This window comes from Manis pentadactyla, chromosome 4, assembly GCF_030020395.1.
Source record: "Manis pentadactyla isolate mManPen7 chromosome 4, mManPen7.hap1, whole genome shotgun sequence".
Taxonomy (NCBI): Eukaryota; Metazoa; Chordata; class Mammalia; order Pholidota; family Manidae; genus Manis; species Manis pentadactyla.
In genome coordinates, this window is record NC_080022.1 from 172,588,411 (window position 1) to 172,607,610 (window position 19,200).

The window sequence follows — 19,200 nt, forward strand, 5'->3', positions numbered from 1 at the left end:
GGAGAGACTCCATCTTAAGGCTAAAATTCCATTTAAAAACCAGGGAGTTAGGAGGTCAGATTCTTAACATGTTCTTTGGTAATCAGACAATAATTCACGCAGTCTTAAGGCAGGGCAAGCAGTCTTAACTGATATGTTCCCAGTGCTTAAGGGAAACCACCATCTTGGAGAAGAAACAAATCAATAAATTCCTTGTGTTAAGTTTATCTTACAGAATTATCTAGAGGACTGACGGTAGATAGTGACATAATGTCTCTCCCCGGAGACAGACATCATGAGACCACAAGTCAAGCCTATGCCCAACAACTCCCCCCACCACTGCCCTTTGCCCAATTCTTGTAAGTTCTTAAAAGACAGAATCCTAAGTCCTTAAGTGCGCCTCCTCTCTGAGGATGCCTGCACTCCCCTATTTTCGAGAGTGTACTTTTTAAATAAAGCCTTCTCTCAAATTATTGCATTTTGTCTTTGCATTCTTCTAGTGGTAAGCCTCTTTGTTACTTCTCTATTTCATTCTATTTTCTAGACTTAAGCACTAGTTTTTTCTCTCTCTGTTCTGCTTCAGGCAAGTAGGGAAGGGCTACTGAGATCTCTGATTTAGGCTTGCAAGTTCCTGTGGCCTGAGTCACCCAGGCAGCTGCAGGATCATGCTTTTTAGTAGCCTGCCTAAAAATCTCCTTTCTTTGCTTTTGGGAAGTTCTCAGAAGATAATCTCACTCCATCCAGTGCCCTGCAGCTCCTCCAGTCCTGGAGTAATAGGAGCTTAGTTTCCATGATTCACGCAGACCTGGATGCCGGGTGACCCTGGCCTTGGAAGTTGGCAAGGGATCTGCCCTTTGCTGAGCAGGAGTTCAGCAAGCTTCCCTCTCCTCCTTTTGTTCTCCCTTTTTTCTCTGCTTCCTATATGGCTGCTGTCGTTCTCTGCTGCTCTCACTTTAATTAATTCCTTCCTTACCTACACTCTTCTCACCTGCTCGAGAATTCTTTCATTCTTTCTCATTTAGAGAGACAAGAACTCTCCCCCATCCAGGTTGAGGTTTCACTTAGTGTGCAGGGAGAGACCTCCCCAGACGCAGCTGCCGGGCAACATTATGGCAAAGAAATGTGAACTAATTTACTAAACAGCTTGTCAGGATGGATTCAGCAAGCCTCCACTTCAGTGAAGTCCTCACCTGAGGACTGCAGAACACCCTATATTTGTCAAGAAACTCCCCAGTGTCCTTAAACCTTCCAATTCATGACTCTCTCTCCCCTTGGTTTTTGCTTTTAAGGTGGGTATATCATTATGTGAACAGGTAAGACTGAAAAGAAGCAAATTTCCAGAGTCACAAAGAGATTTTATATCAAAGTGTCCATCCCCATTTGTGCCACACCCCAAACCCTCCCATCCCCCTTTGGCCAGTTCTCATGATTCCTCATTTTGATAAAATCAACTAACTGTGAAAGTGCATTTATTTGTGGACTCCCAGTTCTATTCCATTGATCAATATGTCTATCCATGGCCAGTACCACACTGTATTGATTACTATAGCATTGTAAAAAGTTTTGAAAACAGGAGAAGCGGGAGTTCTCCAACTTCCTTTCTAAGATTGTTTTGGCTATTCTGGGGTTCCTCACATTTCTATGTGGATTTTAGGATAAGTTTCTGCAAAGAAGACAGCTGAGTTGATAGGGAATACACTAAAACTATAGATCAATTTGGAGTATATTGCTACCTTAATAATAATGTTTTCCTATCCATGAACATGGGATGTCTTTCCATTAATTTATCAGTTTCTTTTTGACAGTTGCCAAGCATTCCACACTATAGATAGTACACAGTTTACTTTATGAGTCTCATTTAATAGACTTTATGTGTTCCCAATTTTTCTCAGTTACAAATAATTATGCAATGAGCATTTGCGAATGTGTCTCTCAGTGCGTATGTAGGGGTTAGATTCCTAAAAGTAACATTGCTGGGTATACACATTTGAAAGAGTAATGCCAAACTGTCTTAAAATTTTTTCAATTTATACTCCCAGTCAAGTACTTTGGGGAACTTATTTCCCATATACACACCAACATTGGCTATGAAAGTTTTAAAAAGTTGCCAATCTAATGACAGAAGATAGTTATTAGTTATTTTACCTGAATTTCCTTAATTTCTAGGGAAGCAGAGCATTTTTGCATATGTTTTTTTCTTCATAAGTATTTCTTCTGTGAATTGCCTGTTCTTTCCTGTATTAGGATTCTGATATATAAAGGCATTTATTAAAAGGATTAACTCACATGATTATGGAAGCTAACAAGTCCAAAATCTGCAGTGTGTGCCAATAGGCTGGAGACTCAGGAGAAATCTGAAGGCAGTTGATGGAGAATTTCTTGTTTGAGAGGCCAATATTTTTGTTCTATTCAGGCCTTCAATTGGATGAGACCTGCTGACATTGTGGAGAGCAATTTGCTTTAGCTACAATTTACTGATTTAAATGTTAATCTCATCCAAAGCACCCGCCAAGGTGACACATAAAAGTAAACATCACATTATCTTTTGTTCATTTTTCTCCTGGGATTGCCTTTTTCTTGTTGAACTGTGGGAGCACTTTATATGTTCTGGATATTACATATGTTGCAGATATTTCCTCCCAATCTGTCATGTGTCTTTTGTCTTTGCTTGTGGTACCTTTTATGGTCAGAAGTTGCATTGTTGTTATGTCATTTGAAATCTAGCAATCAATCTCTTTTGTGGCTTCTGCCTTTTTCTCCCACCTTGCTTAAGAAGTTATAATTGTGTTCTCCATGGTCTGTATTTCAGCTGCAACCCCAGCTGGACTGGAGCACAGATGCCAGCCCTGGATAGAAGCACCACAAGTGACAAGAGGTTCCACTGAGAAGCCTGACAGAGAAAGGCCCCTGGATGTGTCCCTCTGTCTCAGAGGTTCCTCCAGCTCAGCCCCAGGGCTGCTTTCAGAGGTGGTGGTCTGGATAAAGGGTTGGGCAGCTTCCCTCTCTCTCCCTCCTTCCACTAATTTCAGTCATTCCCTGATTCTTCCAGTCATCCCTGCAGAATTTTTGTCATCCAAAATTATTGTTCTGCCTCCATAAGAGTCACAGCTGCCACAAGACAAGGACCTTCCCCCCAAATTTTGAGATGCTAGATAAAACACAGGTCAACAGTTAAACTGGAATTTCAGATTAGAAACAATTCCTTTTTTTTTTTTGCTTTTTCTTAAATTCATTTTATTATCATTAATCTACAATTACATGAAGAACATTATGTTTACTAGACTCCCCCCTTCACCAAGTCCCCCCCCACGAACCCCTTACACTCACTGTCCATCACCGTAGTAAGGTGCTGTAGACTCACTACTTGTCTTCTCTGTGAGAAACAATTCCTTTTTAGTGTAAGTATGTCCCATACAATATTTGAGATACACTTTAAAATTATTCATTGTGTATCTGAAATTTAAATTTATCTGGGCATCTTGTATTTTTATTTGCTAACTCTAGCAGCTCTGAAGTTCAGGGTTGGAGTGAAGGCCTCCCCTTCACACCAAAACAGCCTCCCCTTCACGCACACCTACCCCCTCCCCCTTCCTGCGTGAGTCACCTTGGAGTGAGCAATTGTTGCCCCAGTTCCTGAGGTGCCCACCCTGCTCGAGAGGCACCTAACTGGAGTGAGTGTGGCACTCTGTTCGGTGCATGGTGAGGAGGGGAGTCAGGGCCAGGCCAGTGCCCGGCCAGAGGTTGTGGCAGGGTATTTGGCAACAAAGGTACTGGCCGAAGTCAGGAAATTTGTGTCCCAACACAGGCCATGAACTTAACCCAGAGCCAGTGAGCAGGCCATTTTCCTTGTACCTAAATCAACTGCTATTTTAACAAGTTGTAACATGCAAATAAATTTTAGCCAAGTTGTAACACAAAGCAGCGCTCTTGTCCTCTCTCTTTTCATACCCCAGATGTCCTCTTTCAAACCTTGTAACAATTTCTTCTGTGAGTTTCCCTTACATTTCTAAATCAGTGTGTGGATGCAAATTCTGGATTCGCCTTTGGCCTCTGTGTACCATCTAGGCAGTGGGCGAGCACCGCCCTGCTCGCTATCAACCTCTGTGTAGGTAGAGTGATACTGGATGGTGTCTTTCAATCCAGCTGTGGGGTGCAGGATGCAGGGTGGGAGTGGAAGGAGGGGACGGGAAGGGGAAGACAAGTAGGGAGAGCAGATTACTTGGCTCTGCAGAGGCCCTTGCTGGAGGGGCCTCCCGGGTCATCTGGCCTGGGCTTCTCAGCTCCAGCTACCCATTGGAATCAGCTGTGGAACTTCTGCAGCTGCAGAGGGCCTGGTGTGCAGGGCTGAGGACCCCTCATCTCACTTAACCCCTTTTTAGTACAGTGAGGAACCTAGTACTCGGTGTGGAAACGATTTTCCTGTCCCTCTTCCTCTTACGATCTGTGTGACTTTACTTAACATTGAGATTGAGGCACCTCCCTCCCTGGAGTGAGGTAATGCCTGTGGAGCCCTCAGCACAGAGCCCCAGCCAAGTATGTGCTCAATGAACAAATCTGCCACCATTTTGGTGGTTCTTCTTGGGCCTTCCCAGCACCTCCCCCCCACCCCTTAGCATGGGAGATTGCCAACCTCCGCCTCTTTCCTAGCCCTGGCTCCCAGGTCTCTCCTCCCAGAAACACACCCGGATCCCTCATGTGGCTGCACCCAATCCTGTCCTGCTGATCTGGGGTCCAGAACTGTCCATGTGGGGCAATCTGCACCTGGTCCATTCTGGATCCCCGTGCAGGGCACGCCTCAGACTGGAACCACCAGGTTTCCTCGGCCAGACAAGGGCAGAGTGTGGCAGAAGAGGAATCAGTCCTTCAGAGACGGGGTCAGGGTAGGAGTGACACAGGGTAACAAGGCAGGGCAGGGACCTGGGACGAGCATCGTGATTAACCTTTCCTGCCTATGATAAAAAAAACTGATATAAACAGTATAGAAAGAACAGGAGGGATTCCATTTTAAGGCTAAGATTCCATTTTTAAAATCAGAGAGTTAGGAAGTAAGATTCCAACATATTTTATGGTAATCAGACAATAACTGACTCTATCTTAATGCATGGCAACTAGTCCTAAATAGTATGTCCCCACTGCTTGAGGGTAACCACTATCAAGATCACGATCAATAAATTATTTGTGTTAAGGTTATCTTACAGAATATCTAGGGCAGACTACGGATCATGACACAATGTCTCTCACAGGAGACAGACATCATGGGACCACATGTCAAGCCTATTCCCACCCCCGATCCCTGCCCAGCCCTTTGCCCCGAAGCCTTAAAAGGCAGACACCTCTACACACATCTCCTCTCCAAGGTTGCTCACACTTCCCTTTCTTTGCGAGTGCATGTACTTCGCCTAAAATAAAGCCTTCTCACCTTACTGTGTTTTGTCTCTGCCCTCTTCCAGTGGCAAGCATCTTTGTTACTTTGCTATTTAATTCAATTTTCTAGACTTAAGCACAAGTCTTCCCTCTCTCTGACCTACTTCAGATAAGCATGGACGGGCTCCCTGAGATCTCTGATTTGGGCTTGCAAGTCCCCATGACCTGGACAGAATGGCCGCTGTACGATCATGCCCTTTAGCAGCCTGCTCAAAAGTCTCTTCCCTTCGCCTTTGGGAAGTTCTCAGAACATAATCTCACTCCATCCAGTGCTCTGTGGCTCCCCCAAATCCTGGGGTGGCAGAAGCATGTGAACATGCCATGCAGAGTCAAGCAGACACTGGACGCCAGGTGACCCTGGCTTTAGGAGTCGGCAAGAGATTCCCCCTACGCTGAACAGGAATTCAGCGAGCTTCCCTTTTCTCCCTCTGCTCTTCCTTGCTCTGCTGCCTGCAAGGTAGCTGCCATTCCCTGCTACTCTCACTTTAAAGGATTCATTCCTTACCTACACTCGTCCAACCAGTTTGAAAATTCTTTCTTGTTCAGAGTCAAGAACCCTCTCCCATCCAGGCTGAAGTGCCACCTAGTACGCAAGGGAAGACCTCCCCAGACGCAGCTGCCTGATAGCAGTAGGATGGGCTGACTTCTCTTTTCCCAGCCAGACGTCGGGAGAGAGGGCACATTTCTGGGTTACTGCTGCAATTTTTTTTCAAATTCTAGGAGGAGGGATGTGGAGAAGAACTTCCTGGTGAGGGCAAGGACTGATCCCAGCAAATTTACAGGAAGCCAGAGTGGCCTCCGGGACAGGTAAGTACCAGGTGCAAGGGAACAGGATTCAGCTCTTTCCTGGACCTGGACAATAGGCTGGGATCCAAACAGTGGGACCTCATTGTTGTTGCTGATCTCAACTTCCAGCTCTGCCTCCTGCCAGCTGACTTTGGTGTTTTTCTTTGACCCTAAATGCTTTCATCTGTGAAATGGTGTAATTATTACCTACAGTGTGTTCGGGAGGATTGAATGTGCTAACACATGTATGAATGGGCCACACATAGTCGTTTCTTAATAAATTCATTTCCTTCTCCATCACTCCTATGTTTGAAAGAATTCTGTCAACAACTAAATGGCATTTATTCAGGACTAGGGAATTTATTTTCTTTTTAAAATGTACAAAATCAGTGATAGAAAATCTGACCCCACTAGGAAAACTAATCTACCCAAACCCCAAACAGGGGCTCAGGTCCCAAGTTCCTCCGGTGGGGAAGGCCCTGAGGCCACATGTGAGGACTCATTGTCCCTCCTCTGGGGGAAAGGGGGTGATCACTGGACTGTGGAAGGCTTGGGGGACCTGGGCCCCCTTGGTGGTCCAGCTAGTGTGAATCGTCCCTGTAGGTACATGGAGTACATTGTCCCACCCTGTGCCTTTTTCTGAACTTGAGAATCCCTTGAATAGTCGCTCAGTTGCTGATGGACTCCAGGAGTTGGAGCCTGGCTTTTGCCAAAGGCAACGAGTGGACAGGTTGGGTCATGGAAATGGAAGAACAGGTTGGGCCGTGGGCATTGCTGACTCAACCGTTAGAGCAGGGAAGATGGAAGATAAGGAGCTCAGGGGGCTGGGTGGGGCAGTAAGGGGAGAACCAGGACAGTGTTTGAATGCCTACTCTACCACATCACTGAGTTCTTATAACAACATTGCAGAGTGGCATCTCCGTTTTCCAGATGTATGAGATGCAAAGGGTCTTGTCCAGGGTCACCTGGCTACTAACTTGCTGTCAGTATCTGAGTTAAAGTTGATCAGACCCCAGAGCTTTGCCCACAACACCAGGCTCCACTGGATGTTGACACTAGCTCAGCCCAGTCCTCCCTCCAAGCCCTTCCAGCCTCCTCGAGCTCCCCTGGCCCTCCTCCAGGCAGGCCCCCTAAGGCTCAGGAGATACCTGCTCCAAGTCACTTGGCCATGTCACTTAACTCTTCTGACATTCAGTCTCCTCATATGTAAAATGGGTACACAATAAGTCCCAATGTGCCCTCTGCACAGTCATGTGAGCTTCAAATGGGATGATGGATGTGAAGAGACCTTGTAAACTGGCACATTAAACATGGGAGGAATTCCTTTTAGGACATCAAAGGGGTTCCTCTTGTTAATCTGATGATCTGTCTCTGAAGCACTGGGCTGGGACCTGGGTGAGGAAACTGCCCTCCAAGAAGCTCAGAGCGTTCAGGTCAGGCCCAACTCCAGGAACCTGAAGAGCAGAGAGATGAGGCAGCTGTAAGGAGGGCCGGAGGGGAGAAAAAGGCACCCCTCCCTGGGCACGAACCTCCTTTACACATCTCATCTGTCTTACCTTAGACCTCTCAGCAGTCCCAGGAAGGAAGAAGGGCCAGGAATATTATTCTTCCCATTTGAAAGATGAAGGAAACGGTCCAGAGAGGAGATGAGTTAGCAGAGAAATCTGTACATAAATGCGCATCAGGGGGCTTGAATTCAATCTCTTATGCTAGGATAGTGGCTAGTACTCTTGGATTCAGTGTTTTTAAGAAGTGATTCTTGTTCATGTTTATTAAGATACACATCGTGCCAGGTTCTGTACTAAGTTTCCTTTTGATCTTTAATGCAACCCTTCCAGGTAGGTACAATTGTTATCCCTGTCTTACAATGAAAGAAGGAAGGTGCAGACGTTAAGCAACTTTTCTGAGGTCATGTAATTGAAAAGAAGTGAAGCCAGAAATCCAATCAAGTTCTGGCCCAGATCCAGTGCTTGTAAAGATGGCAACAGTGTTTCAGTGTAAGTTACTGTGACATCCCTGCCCCTCCTCTGAGCACTTCCTTTCCTCCAGCCTGCCCCGCCCTGCCTTGGCCCTCAGCCTGGGTTAATCTCCATCAGTGTTCCCTGACCCCCTAGGTCTGCCTTTCTCCAGGTGATCTCAGGCCCTCTCTACCATGTGACCTGTCTTACTGCCCTCACAGGTGTCCCTGCTGCCTGCAGGGGTCTTATTTATGTACTCATTTGTTTGTGTCCTCTGCCCTAGAAAGTTTGAGCAGGACCTTGTGTGTCTTGTTCCTTGCCCTATTCCAGAGCCTCTAACAGTATTTGGCACACAACAAATACTCCAAAATTTAAAAAAAGAAAAAAAGAGAGAGAAGCACTCAATAAATCAAAACAAGAAACAGAGAGATGCCCCCAGACCAGGCCATTGGTCCAGGCCCAGCTGGGGCAGCTCCTCCTCCGTCTGGGTCACTGCAATGGGCACTCAGCCCTGGCATGGCCACACTCATCTGGTGGCTGAAACTCCACGCAGCCTCTGTCACACATCACACTGAGCAGCAGAACTTGCAGCCCCCAGCAGGCAGTGGTACTAGATGGGACGGAATAGTGCTCGGTGAGCTCACGGTCATTTCTGAAGTACTCAGTAGAATCAGATCCAAAGTCTGATTTTGGTAGTATGTATTTTATAACTCTCCTTTAATACATTTTTAGAAATGGAACTTACAGTTAATATAATTTTCTTATGCACAGTTTTAGAAATGTGTATAAAATTTACACTGCAATATAGAGGGAAAATGAAAGGGAAGTGATTTATAATAAAACAATATGAATTTCCATATGCAAAAGCTCAGACTCAACTCCAGGAGGGAATAGAAGCTGGCAAAGGCACGCACGTCACTGGAGATGGGAAATCTTAAGCATAGACTTGATGCCAGACTGCTGTGTGAGCAAGTAAGCTCACGTGTGCCAGGTGGTCACTGAGACTAGACTTTCTGAAATGGTGAATGATCTTCGTAAAGGTCTAATGGAGACAAATCCAAATCTTCCCTAGAATTGCATGGTAGTTTTATTCCTCGAAAATTCATAAACCATTAAAAAAAGATAGCGGTGAAACAGCCAGCTTCTAAGCTGGAAGGCAAGGCTTGTGATCTACTCACAACCATAACTCAGATAATTATGAACAGGTTTCTCTTGCATGTGGTTGTTCAGAAAGACAGAGAAAGCTGAGAGGTGTACGGGACAATTCCTGCTGTGTCAGACTGTTGTACATTTGACAGGACACTTAGCATCCCGGGCCTGCTATCTACCAAATGCCAGGGGCCCCAATCTTGCCACCACCACAAACGGCCTCATAAAATTCCAAAGTGTCCCCTAGGGGGCGATAGTGTTCTGGTCGAAAACAACTTCCCAGCACATTTTCAAGCGCCCTGCTTTTGAATTTAACTCTGTCTTTGAGATTGTTTTATATCATGATGTGGAGCTCTGCATCTCTTTCAAAGCTGAGGTATTCGTCAGATGGAGGTTCTGTCAGGCAGTTCCCTTTGGATGGCATTCTGCTGTCACAAACAAGGCTACCACGAAGGCAAAGTTGGTATATCACTTCGCACATGTGCCATGAGCATCGTGGAGGAATTCTTCATCTTTTTTTTTTAATTAAGGTATGATTGATATACACTCTTATGAAGGTTTCACATGATAAAACAATGTGGTTACCACATTTACCCATATTTTATCAAGTCCCCACCCATACCCCAATACAGTCACTGTCCATCAGTACAGCAAGATGCCACAGATCCACTATGTGCCTTCTCTGTGCTACACTGTTCTCCCCGTGATCCCCCACACCATGTGTACTGAACATAATACCCCTCAACCCCCTTCTCCCTCCCTCCCCACCTGCTCTCCCACACCCCTCCCCTTTGGTAACCACTAGTTCATTCTTGGAGTCTCTGAGTCTGCTGCCATTTTGTTCCTTCAGTTTTGCTTCTTTGTTATACTCCACAAATGAGGGAAATCATTTGGCATTTGTCTTTCTCCACCTGGCTTATTTCACTGAGCATAATGTCCTCCAGCTCCATCCATGTTGTTGCAAATGGTAGGATTTGTTTCTTTCTTATGACTGGATAACATTCCACTGTGTATATGCACCACATCTTCTTTATCCATTCATCTACTGATGGACACTTAGGTTGCTTTCATATCTTGGCTATTTTAAAAAGTGCTGTGATAAGCATAGGGGTGCATATTTCTTTTTGAATCTGAGAAGTTGTATTCTTTGGGTAAATTCCAAGGAGTGGGATTCCCAGGTCAAATGGTATTTCTATTTTTAGTTTTTTGAGGAAAGTGGAGGAATTCTTGTAAGTGGCCTGGCTGGGTCATAGGGGTTTGGCATTTGGAACTTTGAGTTATGGCCCAAAACTGCCTTCCACAGAGGTACATTAATCTCTTTCCCCAGAACAGGAGAGAACCTGTCCGCAGAGTTCTGGGAGTCAGGCTGGGGACTGGGAGTGGCCAGGAGACAATTCTAAAAGGTCTTAGCCGCAACCCTTCCCTCCAGAGGCCACCTTCTCAGACCACTTGGGTGTCCAGAAACCCAACCCACCTTCTCAGGCAGTGAGGGCTGAGGGAGATACGGAGCTCTGTCAGGCGGGTTGATTCTAGCTGTTACCTTTATTTATCTTTTTAACCTTCAAAAAAGACAGCATTGTTGCATTCTGTAAGTAATATAAATGTATTTCAGAGGTAGAAATCTTTTTTCCCCACCAGCTTTTTATTTTGAAAACCTTAAAAACTTCCAAAAAAAGCTGCTAGAATGGTACAGTGAGCCCATATACCCTTCACACTGATTCACTGGTTGTTCACATTTTGCTACACTGGCTTTATCTCTATTTCTGCCAGACCACTTGAGATTAAGCTGCAGGTACATACCCCTAAACACTTGAGTGTGCAGTTCCTAAGAACAAGGACATTCTCCTACAAAACCACAGTACAGTTATCACACTTCAAATTCAACATTGATAAAGTAAATTCTGCCACACTGGACTTACTCAGTTTTCTCCAGTTGTCCCAGTAAAGTTCTCTGTAACTCCCCACCCCTCCATGTCCTTAGGGTCCAATAAAAACATCTGACATGGCATTTAGCTATGGGCCTGGAGTTTGGATTTCTCATCTTGGCTCAGTGGTCCTACAGCCTCACACCCTGCCTCCAGGAAGGCAGCTCTAGGTAGGGACAGTGCTGACCCCAAACTCAGAAGAGTGAGTGGGGTCCACTGGAAAGATCTGAGCCCTACTTCAGCTCCCATAAATGTCTTCCTATGCCCTGGGAGTACAAGCTGGAGGTGACACTGCCCCTGCCCCAGGGCCTGGAAGAATGCAGTCTAACAATAAACCACCTTCTGTTTATGTCACTCCCCCAGTGCCAGGCAAGGACTTGTCCATCAGTCCATACAACAGCCCCTGGGGAATGGTACTATTTTCTCCCTTTTTATAGTTGAAAGGAGGTTCTGTTGGATGAGAAGGCTGGTGATGGGCCACATGCTGCCCCTGGAAGAACCACAGGGTGTGTGGTATGAACTGTGGCTGAGTCAGCCAGGACAGTGGCTGCCTCCACCCCAGGCCTCCCGGCTTGCTCCTATGGGCAGGGGAGTCTGGCCAGGGCTCTAGAGCTTCATGGGTATCCCAGGGCTCGTATCCGCCCTGCTGCTGCCATGACCATCCTTGGGAGACACCTCTACCAGCTCTAGTGGTGCCTCATCACTCACGGATAACCTCCCCTGCCTACTCTGATTGCTGCCACCACACTGGGCAAAGAGGAGGTCCCATTGGTCACACCAATGATACCTGAAGGTTTTCCCAGACTATAAGCATGTATATGCAGGGGAAGGCAAGGATTATCATCTATTCAGCCCCCAGTCCCTGACTGGGGCCACAAAACCATTTGTAGACTCTCCACACAGCTTTCAGAGACATGACTTTAGCTGAGTCTGTAAGTTAGGCCCAACAGGTGACATCGTTATGTTCAGATGAGGAAACTGAGGTATAGCAATAAATCTCAAAGACATCCTATTACAAGAAAAAAAGCAGAAATTGAGTGCAAGCCTCTCATTCTACTGTGGAGGAAACTGAAGCTGAAAGGTCACCAGGTTTGATTCCTGGCTGTGCTATGTCACACCTACGTAATTATGGCTCTGGGAAGGAAGGGGTATAAGGAGTTATTACTATCTGTCCCTGCGTTTGGAGGCAGAGACAGGACCAGAACCTGGTTTCTCTAAAGGCCCTTTCCAGAGCTTTCTGTGCCATAAGTCCTAGGGTGCAATAAGTAATAATAAGAATAGTAACTAAGTGCCTGTGAAAAGGCAGGCAAGGGTCTAAGCACTTTACAAGTATTAACACATTAAAATTTTACATACTTCCTGTGAGATAGATCCATTATCCCCATAAGCTCATTTTATAAATGGGGAAATTGAGGCTTAGCGGCGTCAAGATTCTCGCTAGAGGTCCCACAGCTGCTGTAGGAGGCAGATTGGAGCCAGGTCCCTGCCTCCCACATGCTCTGATCTTGAGGCAGGTAAGAGGCACTGCCCTGTATACGCTGTATTGCTTGGAGTTCTTGGAGCCTGAGGCCTGCAAGAACATGAAATCTTCACAGGTGAGCAGGTCACCCCGGTTGAGAACGGGGTGGGGTGGGAACTTCTCTGAACTTGGGATTTGAATTTTGGCTCTTTCACCTTGGTGTGATATGACCTCTGAGGGCCTCGTTTTCTCACTGTAAATGGGAAATCGCCTGGGAGAAGTCCGAGTTGTACGCCACACTAGGAATCATTACACACAAAGACCTGTTTCCTTCTGTGTACAAAGAGGACAGTAATCTCTTAGCTGTTGGCTATGAAACTGTTCGGGTAAACCGTAACTTCGAGGCTGTAAAGGACCTTAATAGAAGCTGGGTTCTCGCCTTAAGCGACAGTTTATAAGATGATTTTGTGTCATTTCAGACCTCAGCTTGATGTGGGAAGGGAATGGAAAGCGCGCCAGCGTCCCCCGCAGTCGGTACCCGCCCCCGAATTCCCGCCCCCGAATTCGGGCTTCCAAGCAGCGGGGAGGAGCAAAGCCTTTTCGCAGGGAAAACTGACGGTTGGCCCCTTGGAGTCCACGTGCTAAGCCCTCGTGCGCCTGCTCGCAGGGCTGCTCCAGGCCCGGACGCCCCCGCCTGGGATGGGACGGAGGGGATGGGATGGGACGGAGGGGCGGGAAGTTGGTGACGTCGAAGTCACGGTCTATCCTTCTTAAAGGCACAGGCTCGTATTCTGGGTTCGATTTTTGTTAGGGCACAAAAGTTTTAAAGGCGAGGCTGGTGGTGGGGGTCTCGGGTACTGGACTGACCTTCAAGAGTTATGGCTCCCTGAGAAGCGCGATCGGAGACGTCAGCGCTGGATGTAAGTAAACTCATCTGTCACCCGGGGAGGAAGCCTCGTGGGGAGAAGTACCTGGCCGGTTCCAATTCCGGGCTCTTTGGGCCTCAGTTTCATCTTCTGTAAAATGGGGTTAACAATAACCTACTTCGAAAACTCTTGAGACATACTAGAAATAACTTTTGTGTGAGTAGCCAACATGAAAATGTCGATCCGCTTCTCCCCTACTCAGTTCTGTCCCTGTGCGAAGAAGGAACCAGAGCCCCAGAACGGAGTTGTTGCTTGCCCAAGGTAACACGGAGGTGGGATGAAGCCCTGGCTGAGCACACTTGAACCCGGTTTTCCCGGCTGCCAGGCCGCCCTTTGCTTTCTGTCCAGCCTGCCAGGGCAGGGTTACGGCTCGTCTATCCTCACTGCCCACACCCTCAAGCACCCTGCCGTTTGTCAAGTTGTTTTGGAGCTGCGCCTCAGTCCTTTTATCTGTGAAATGGGGATGATACTAATTCCTGTTTGGTCCGGTCGCCCTGAAGTCGTAAAACCTCAGCAAGAAGCTCAGGATGTAACTATTGGCCGTCACTATCTGAGCGCCGCGCGGTCTTGGAAGAATTAATTCGAACCCCCGCCGCCACGCAGATGAGGAGAGGGAGCGAGGGCATCACCCATGCTGTTCTGGAAAGTTAGTGGGAGCCTGAGGCCCGGGTGCAGCGCTCCGCCGGGTTACTGGTGGGTGGGGTTTGTGAGAACAGTCTGTCAAGGGCGGTGCTCCCGCCAGGTCACGCGCGACGTGGAGACCTGCGACCTTGGCCCGCGGGTGCGGCGGCGCATCAGCGGCGCGAGCACGCGGGCGAGGCGGGTCCAGGAGGAGGAGGCCGCTGGTGGGCCGGCCGACGTCACTCCGGGCGTGCAGTCTGTCGGCCAGAGGGGGCGGGGCCTCGCGGGCGGGGCGGGCTCGGCAGCTTCCGAGTCGGCCTCTGTGCGCGGCGAGAGCGCGCCCACCGCGCACCGGCAGCGGATCCGCCATGGGTCCGCCGGGCCCCGGGACCCGCACCGCACGAGCACCGGCCTAGAGCCAGGTGGGCGGGGGTGGTCCGGGGCTGAGGGCCCGACTGGGGACGGAGGCCAGAGTCGGGTTTCTGGAGGGCCCGAGGAGCCCAAGCCGGGGCTGAACTGGGGGCCCAGAGTGGAGGGCCGTTGTGCCGACTTGTTCTGCCCCACCGGGCGCCCCCTGCACGCGGGACCGAGGCAGGAAGCGTCTCCGAGGGGCAAGGAAAGATCCTGTCTCCCCATCCCTACTTATAGCCCCCTCGGCGGAGCCTCCCGGCCTCTATTTTGGGGAGAAAGAGGAGAGAGATTCTCTTTCCCGTTCAGGCGCGCGGACTGGCTCTTCCGGTTACGGGAGGAGGGTGCGGGGCAGGGCCGGGCCGACACTCCAGCCCGCAGTCCCGAGAAAGCGGACGGACTCTTCACCGCCGTCAGACTTGTTTCTCTCACCATATGGCTCCACCTCTCCACGCCGGGGACGCGGAGCGCGAATGTGCCTGCCTTGGGGGTGGGTGCCGAAGTAGGGGGCGCAGGGGGGCAGCTCAGACGTTTTGATCTTTGGGCGCCTGGGGCCAAGTCGGGCGCCAGCATTCAAGTGCACAGTAAGCCTATGCCACGAGGATGAGGAAATGGCTGTGGGTCTTTATTGCCGCATAACCAATAGGGGACTATCTCAGATTCCCTACTAAATCCCAGGCTGACCTTGGGCAGGTCACCAAACCTCTATGGGCACAGTCTTCCCAAAGGCAAAGTGGAGCTGACAACTGCTTAAAGAGGCTGTGGGGATTGCTTGAACTCACACTCAAAGAGAGAATGGGGTGAGGGTCTGGGTGAAGTCCCAAAGTGCCCTGCCTCATTTCTCCCCCTCCCACCCACTTTTGCTTTGTGAATTGGTGCTCCAAATGACCGAGGTTTGTTTTTCAGTATTGAAGCTAAGAGATGGCTGACCAGGACCCTGGGGGCATTAGCCTCCTGCAACAAATGGTGGCCTCAGGTGCTGGGGCTGTGGTCACCTCCCTCTTCAGTAAGTCCTGGGGGCAGCTGGGGACTGGGCAGACCAGAGATTGGAGGTGGCTTAGCCCTGGAGGAGGGTTCAGGGGCAAGGTCCTAAAAGCAGCCCTCAAACGTGCCTCCTCCCCCAGTGACCCCCCTGGACGTGGTGAAGGTACGCTTGCAGTCTCAGCGTCCCTCTGCAGCCAGTGGTGAGTGCCCAACCCTGGGGCCAAAAGGGGGTGGTGCCTGGGCAAAACCAGGATCTCCCAGAGATGGGGTCCCTGGGGTGGGTGTGGGGCTCTCCTCACTTTAGGGGCTGCCTTGTATTTTAGAACTGATGCCTCACTCCAGATTCTGGAGCCTCTCCTACGCCAAATGTGAGTGCCCCCAGCCATGGGAGGCTTTGAGGATCCAGGGAAGGGTATGTCCCAGTCTCCCCAGGGTACCTATAAGCCCCACAGCCATGAACTAGCACACGCTTCCAGGTTGCATCCATAATTCCTCTATCCTGCACAAGAATGTCCACCTAGGGACCTAGCTTCTGCTGGCCTTTCAGGGCTCACTACCTCCCTGCAATGTTCCAGGGCCTTGAAACCCTAATGCCCCCTCCCTTCCCCAGTTCCCTCCTCTCTCCCATCTACAGGGAAGTGCCTCCTGTACTGCAATGGTGTCCTGGAGCCCCTGTACCTGTGCCCAAATGGCACCCGCTGTGCCACCTGGTTTCAGGACCCTACTCGCTTCACTGGCACCATGGTGAGGAGCAGCTGCACCCTCAGCAGAGGCTGTAGGCACTCCTGAGGGATCCAGGCTGGTCGGGCAGCAGCCCCAGGGAAGAATGGGTAGTACAAAGCATGCAGAGGGCCCGTCTGGGAGGGTCCTCCCTGAGGAAGCAGTACCTCCATGAAGTTTTTGAAGGGTGGACAGTCGCCCCCCTGGAGCCGTACGGGGAATTGCATGTGTGGAGTCCTGAGGGGTTATTGCCTGTCAGGACCCAGGGATGTGGGCAGAGGCAAGGGCATCAAGCCAGGGCCAGCTCCATAACAGGCCTTTTCTGTGTTCATCCTTCCTCCCCCTGGGCTGGTGTCTGCTTGGCCAGGATGCTTTTGTGAAGATTGTGAGACGTGAGGGCACCAGGACCCTGTGGAGTGGCCTCCCAGCCACACTGTGAGTACCCCGGTGCTTCTCCCATACCCTACTGATCCCTTCCTTGCTCCTCTGTTGCCTGCTTGGCTGGGTGGGGCAGAGGAGGCCCGGGGTCTTGGGGAGCCTTTGAGAGTCCCAGCTTGCCTCTCTTCACATTCCCAGGGTGATGACTGTGCCAGCCACTGCCATCTACTTCACTGCCTACGACCAACTCAAGGCATTCCTACGTGGTCGGGCCCTGACGTCGGACCTCTATACACCCATGGTGGCTGGTGCACTGGCTCGCTGTGAGCACAGCCCTGGGCCTTACGTCTCCCTCTGACCCCACCTGTGCTGGAGCCCAGTCTTGGTTCCCAGCCCCAGCCACTGCTAATTTAGGGGTGGGGGCTGTCCTAGGCTTCCAGATTTTGGGATGGGCTGCCATTGGGACCTGTGAGCTAACCCCTCCGCACTATTATCTACAGTGGGCACCGTGACTGTTGTCAGCCCCCTGGAGCTGGTACGGACAAAGCTGCAGGCTCAGCATGTGTCATACCGGGAGCTGGGTGCTTGTGTCCGAGCTGCTGTGGTTCAGGGTGGCTGGCGTTCACTGTGGATGGGCTGGGGCCCCACTGCCCTTCGGGATGTGCCGTTCTCAGGTGGGTGCAGGCTTGGGTAAGGGAGCCCTTGGATGATGCACAAAGAGATCTATAGTCAAGTCCCAGATTTGCTACTTAAATTCACTTCTCTGAGCCTTGACTATCTCATCTGTGAAATGGGTTCAGCAGGCAAGGTATTCGCCTAGGTTTTCACAGGACAATTTGTGCTAAGAGCCTGTTATAGAAACTGACATGTATGTAGTAGGCAGGCCTTGTAACTGGGAGGGACTGGTTGTCATGATGTAGGTCAGTGGCAGATGGGAGGTCTTTCCCAGCAGTCTCCATCTCTGATGAGTGTACCTCCATGTCCCCAAGCCCTGTACTGGTTCAACTATGAGCTGGTGAAGAGCTGGCTGAGTGGTCTCAGGACAAAAGACAAGACATCCGTGGGCATCAGCTTTGTGGCTGGTGGCATCTCCGGGACGGTGAGTTGACCAGGCTGGGGATGAGGTCAACAGAGGTATCTTTAGGGGGTTGTTGGAGATGCTCTGGGGAAGAGGCTCCGTATCATGGTGCCTTGCCTGCATGGAGCAAGCTCGCCCCTCCTCCCCCATGCGAAGCCCTAACTAAGGCTGGCAGACCCTTAGCTGGATGCAAAGCATGGGGGTCCTGGGGATGGAGACGAGCCCTCTGCCCACCCCCTGCCAGGTGGCGGCCATCCTGACTCTACCCTTTGATGTGGTGAAGACACAACGCCAGGTAGCGCTGGGAGCTGTGGAGGCTGTGAGAGGTGAGGAGCTTAGCTGTGTGAGGTGGGGCAGGCAGGGGTCCAAGTGGGGGCTCATTGGGCCGGGCCTTGCGTTTACAGTGACACCCCCACACTCCGACTCCACCTGGCTGCTGCTGCGGAGGATCCAGGCCGAGTCAGGCACCAGGGGACTCTTCGCAGGTGAGTGTCTGTGTGTGTGTCCTTCCCTGGAGGGATTGGGACCCCCTGGGATTCTGATGCCTGACCCCAGCCTTCCCCTCCCACTGCAGGCTTCCTCCCAAGGATCATCAAGGCAGCCCCCTCCTGTGCCATCATGATCAGCACTTATGAGTTTGGCAAAAGCTTTTTCCAGAGGCTCAACAGGGAGCAGCCTCTGGGCTCTTGAAAGAATCTGGGAGATGAGGTCCACATCTCTTCCATGGATTGGGGTGGGGCAGGAGACTGAGCCAAGTGCCTTGTCCTCAGCACTGAGGGGAGGGGTCTTTTTTCCCTTAACTCTCAACTATGAGTCCCAGCAGTAGGGCGCTGTTCCCCTGGGGTCTGCCTCAGACAGCTTTTTTCTTGCTGCTCCTCATTCCCAGACCCCAAGGATCATCACTGTTTCAGCCCTCCAAGTTCAAGACCAAACCTGTAACTGCCCCATCTCCTCTCCTGCTCCCCCATTACCCTGTGAGTTTGCTGTAGCTGGGCCAGTCCCCTGGAGCCACAAAACCTTGGGCCTGGCATAGTTTGCACCCACCCCTGTTAATTCTATGTCTAAAGATGATGAACTACTTGCTCCAGTGCCTGTGACTGCAGGGAGTGGGTGGGAAAAGCAGGGCTTGGTGAGTGATACGCACAGAGCCTGAGAGGGACCTTGAGCCTGTCCAGGTAGTGCCCATGTAGGGACCTCCCCCCACTACCCAGCTTAGTGAGAACCAGAGCAGGGTGAGGACCTAGAGTTGAGTAGAGGTACCTAGGGTGACAGGTAGTGGTAAGGGCGGGATGAAGGGTGGTAAGACCTGTCCAAGGGCTCACTTGTGACAACAGAGGAGGCAGGGTTGCTTCACACTGTCAGGCTTTGTCCTAATGGAAAGGTCTGCAACTTTGGGCTAAAGCTG

General features: G+C 50.1%; 1 protein-coding gene across 4 annotated transcripts; it reads left to right on the top strand.

The window, feature by feature from the left end:
* Window positions 1-14,504: 14,504 nt before the first annotated feature.
* SLC25A39 (solute carrier family 25 member 39) lies at window positions 14,505-18,878 on the top strand. 4 transcript variants are annotated; one of them, XM_036883217.2, is made up of 12 exons: window positions 14,505-14,649; window positions 15,542-15,641; window positions 15,760-15,819; window positions 15,943-15,987; window positions 16,254-16,363; window positions 16,707-16,774; window positions 16,916-17,040; window positions 17,218-17,391; window positions 17,707-17,816; window positions 18,040-18,121; window positions 18,200-18,280; window positions 18,370-18,878. In XM_036883217.2, exons 2-12 carry the CDS (start codon window positions 15,557-15,559, stop codon window positions 18,483-18,485), a joined length of 1,056 nt encoding a protein of 351 aa, XP_036739112.2. In that variant the 5' UTR covers window positions 14,505-14,649; window positions 15,542-15,556; the 3' UTR covers window positions 18,486-18,878. The 4 variants fall into 4 exon arrangements, with proteins under 4 accessions (XP_036739112.2, XP_036739109.2, XP_057357538.1 ...); XM_036883214.2 differs by having other exon boundaries at window positions 14,506-14,649; window positions 16,230-16,363; XM_057501555.1 differs by lacking the exon at window positions 14,505-14,649 and adding an exon at window positions 15,087-15,125 and having other exon boundaries at window positions 16,230-16,363.
* Window positions 18,879-19,200: the final 322 nt, after the last annotated feature.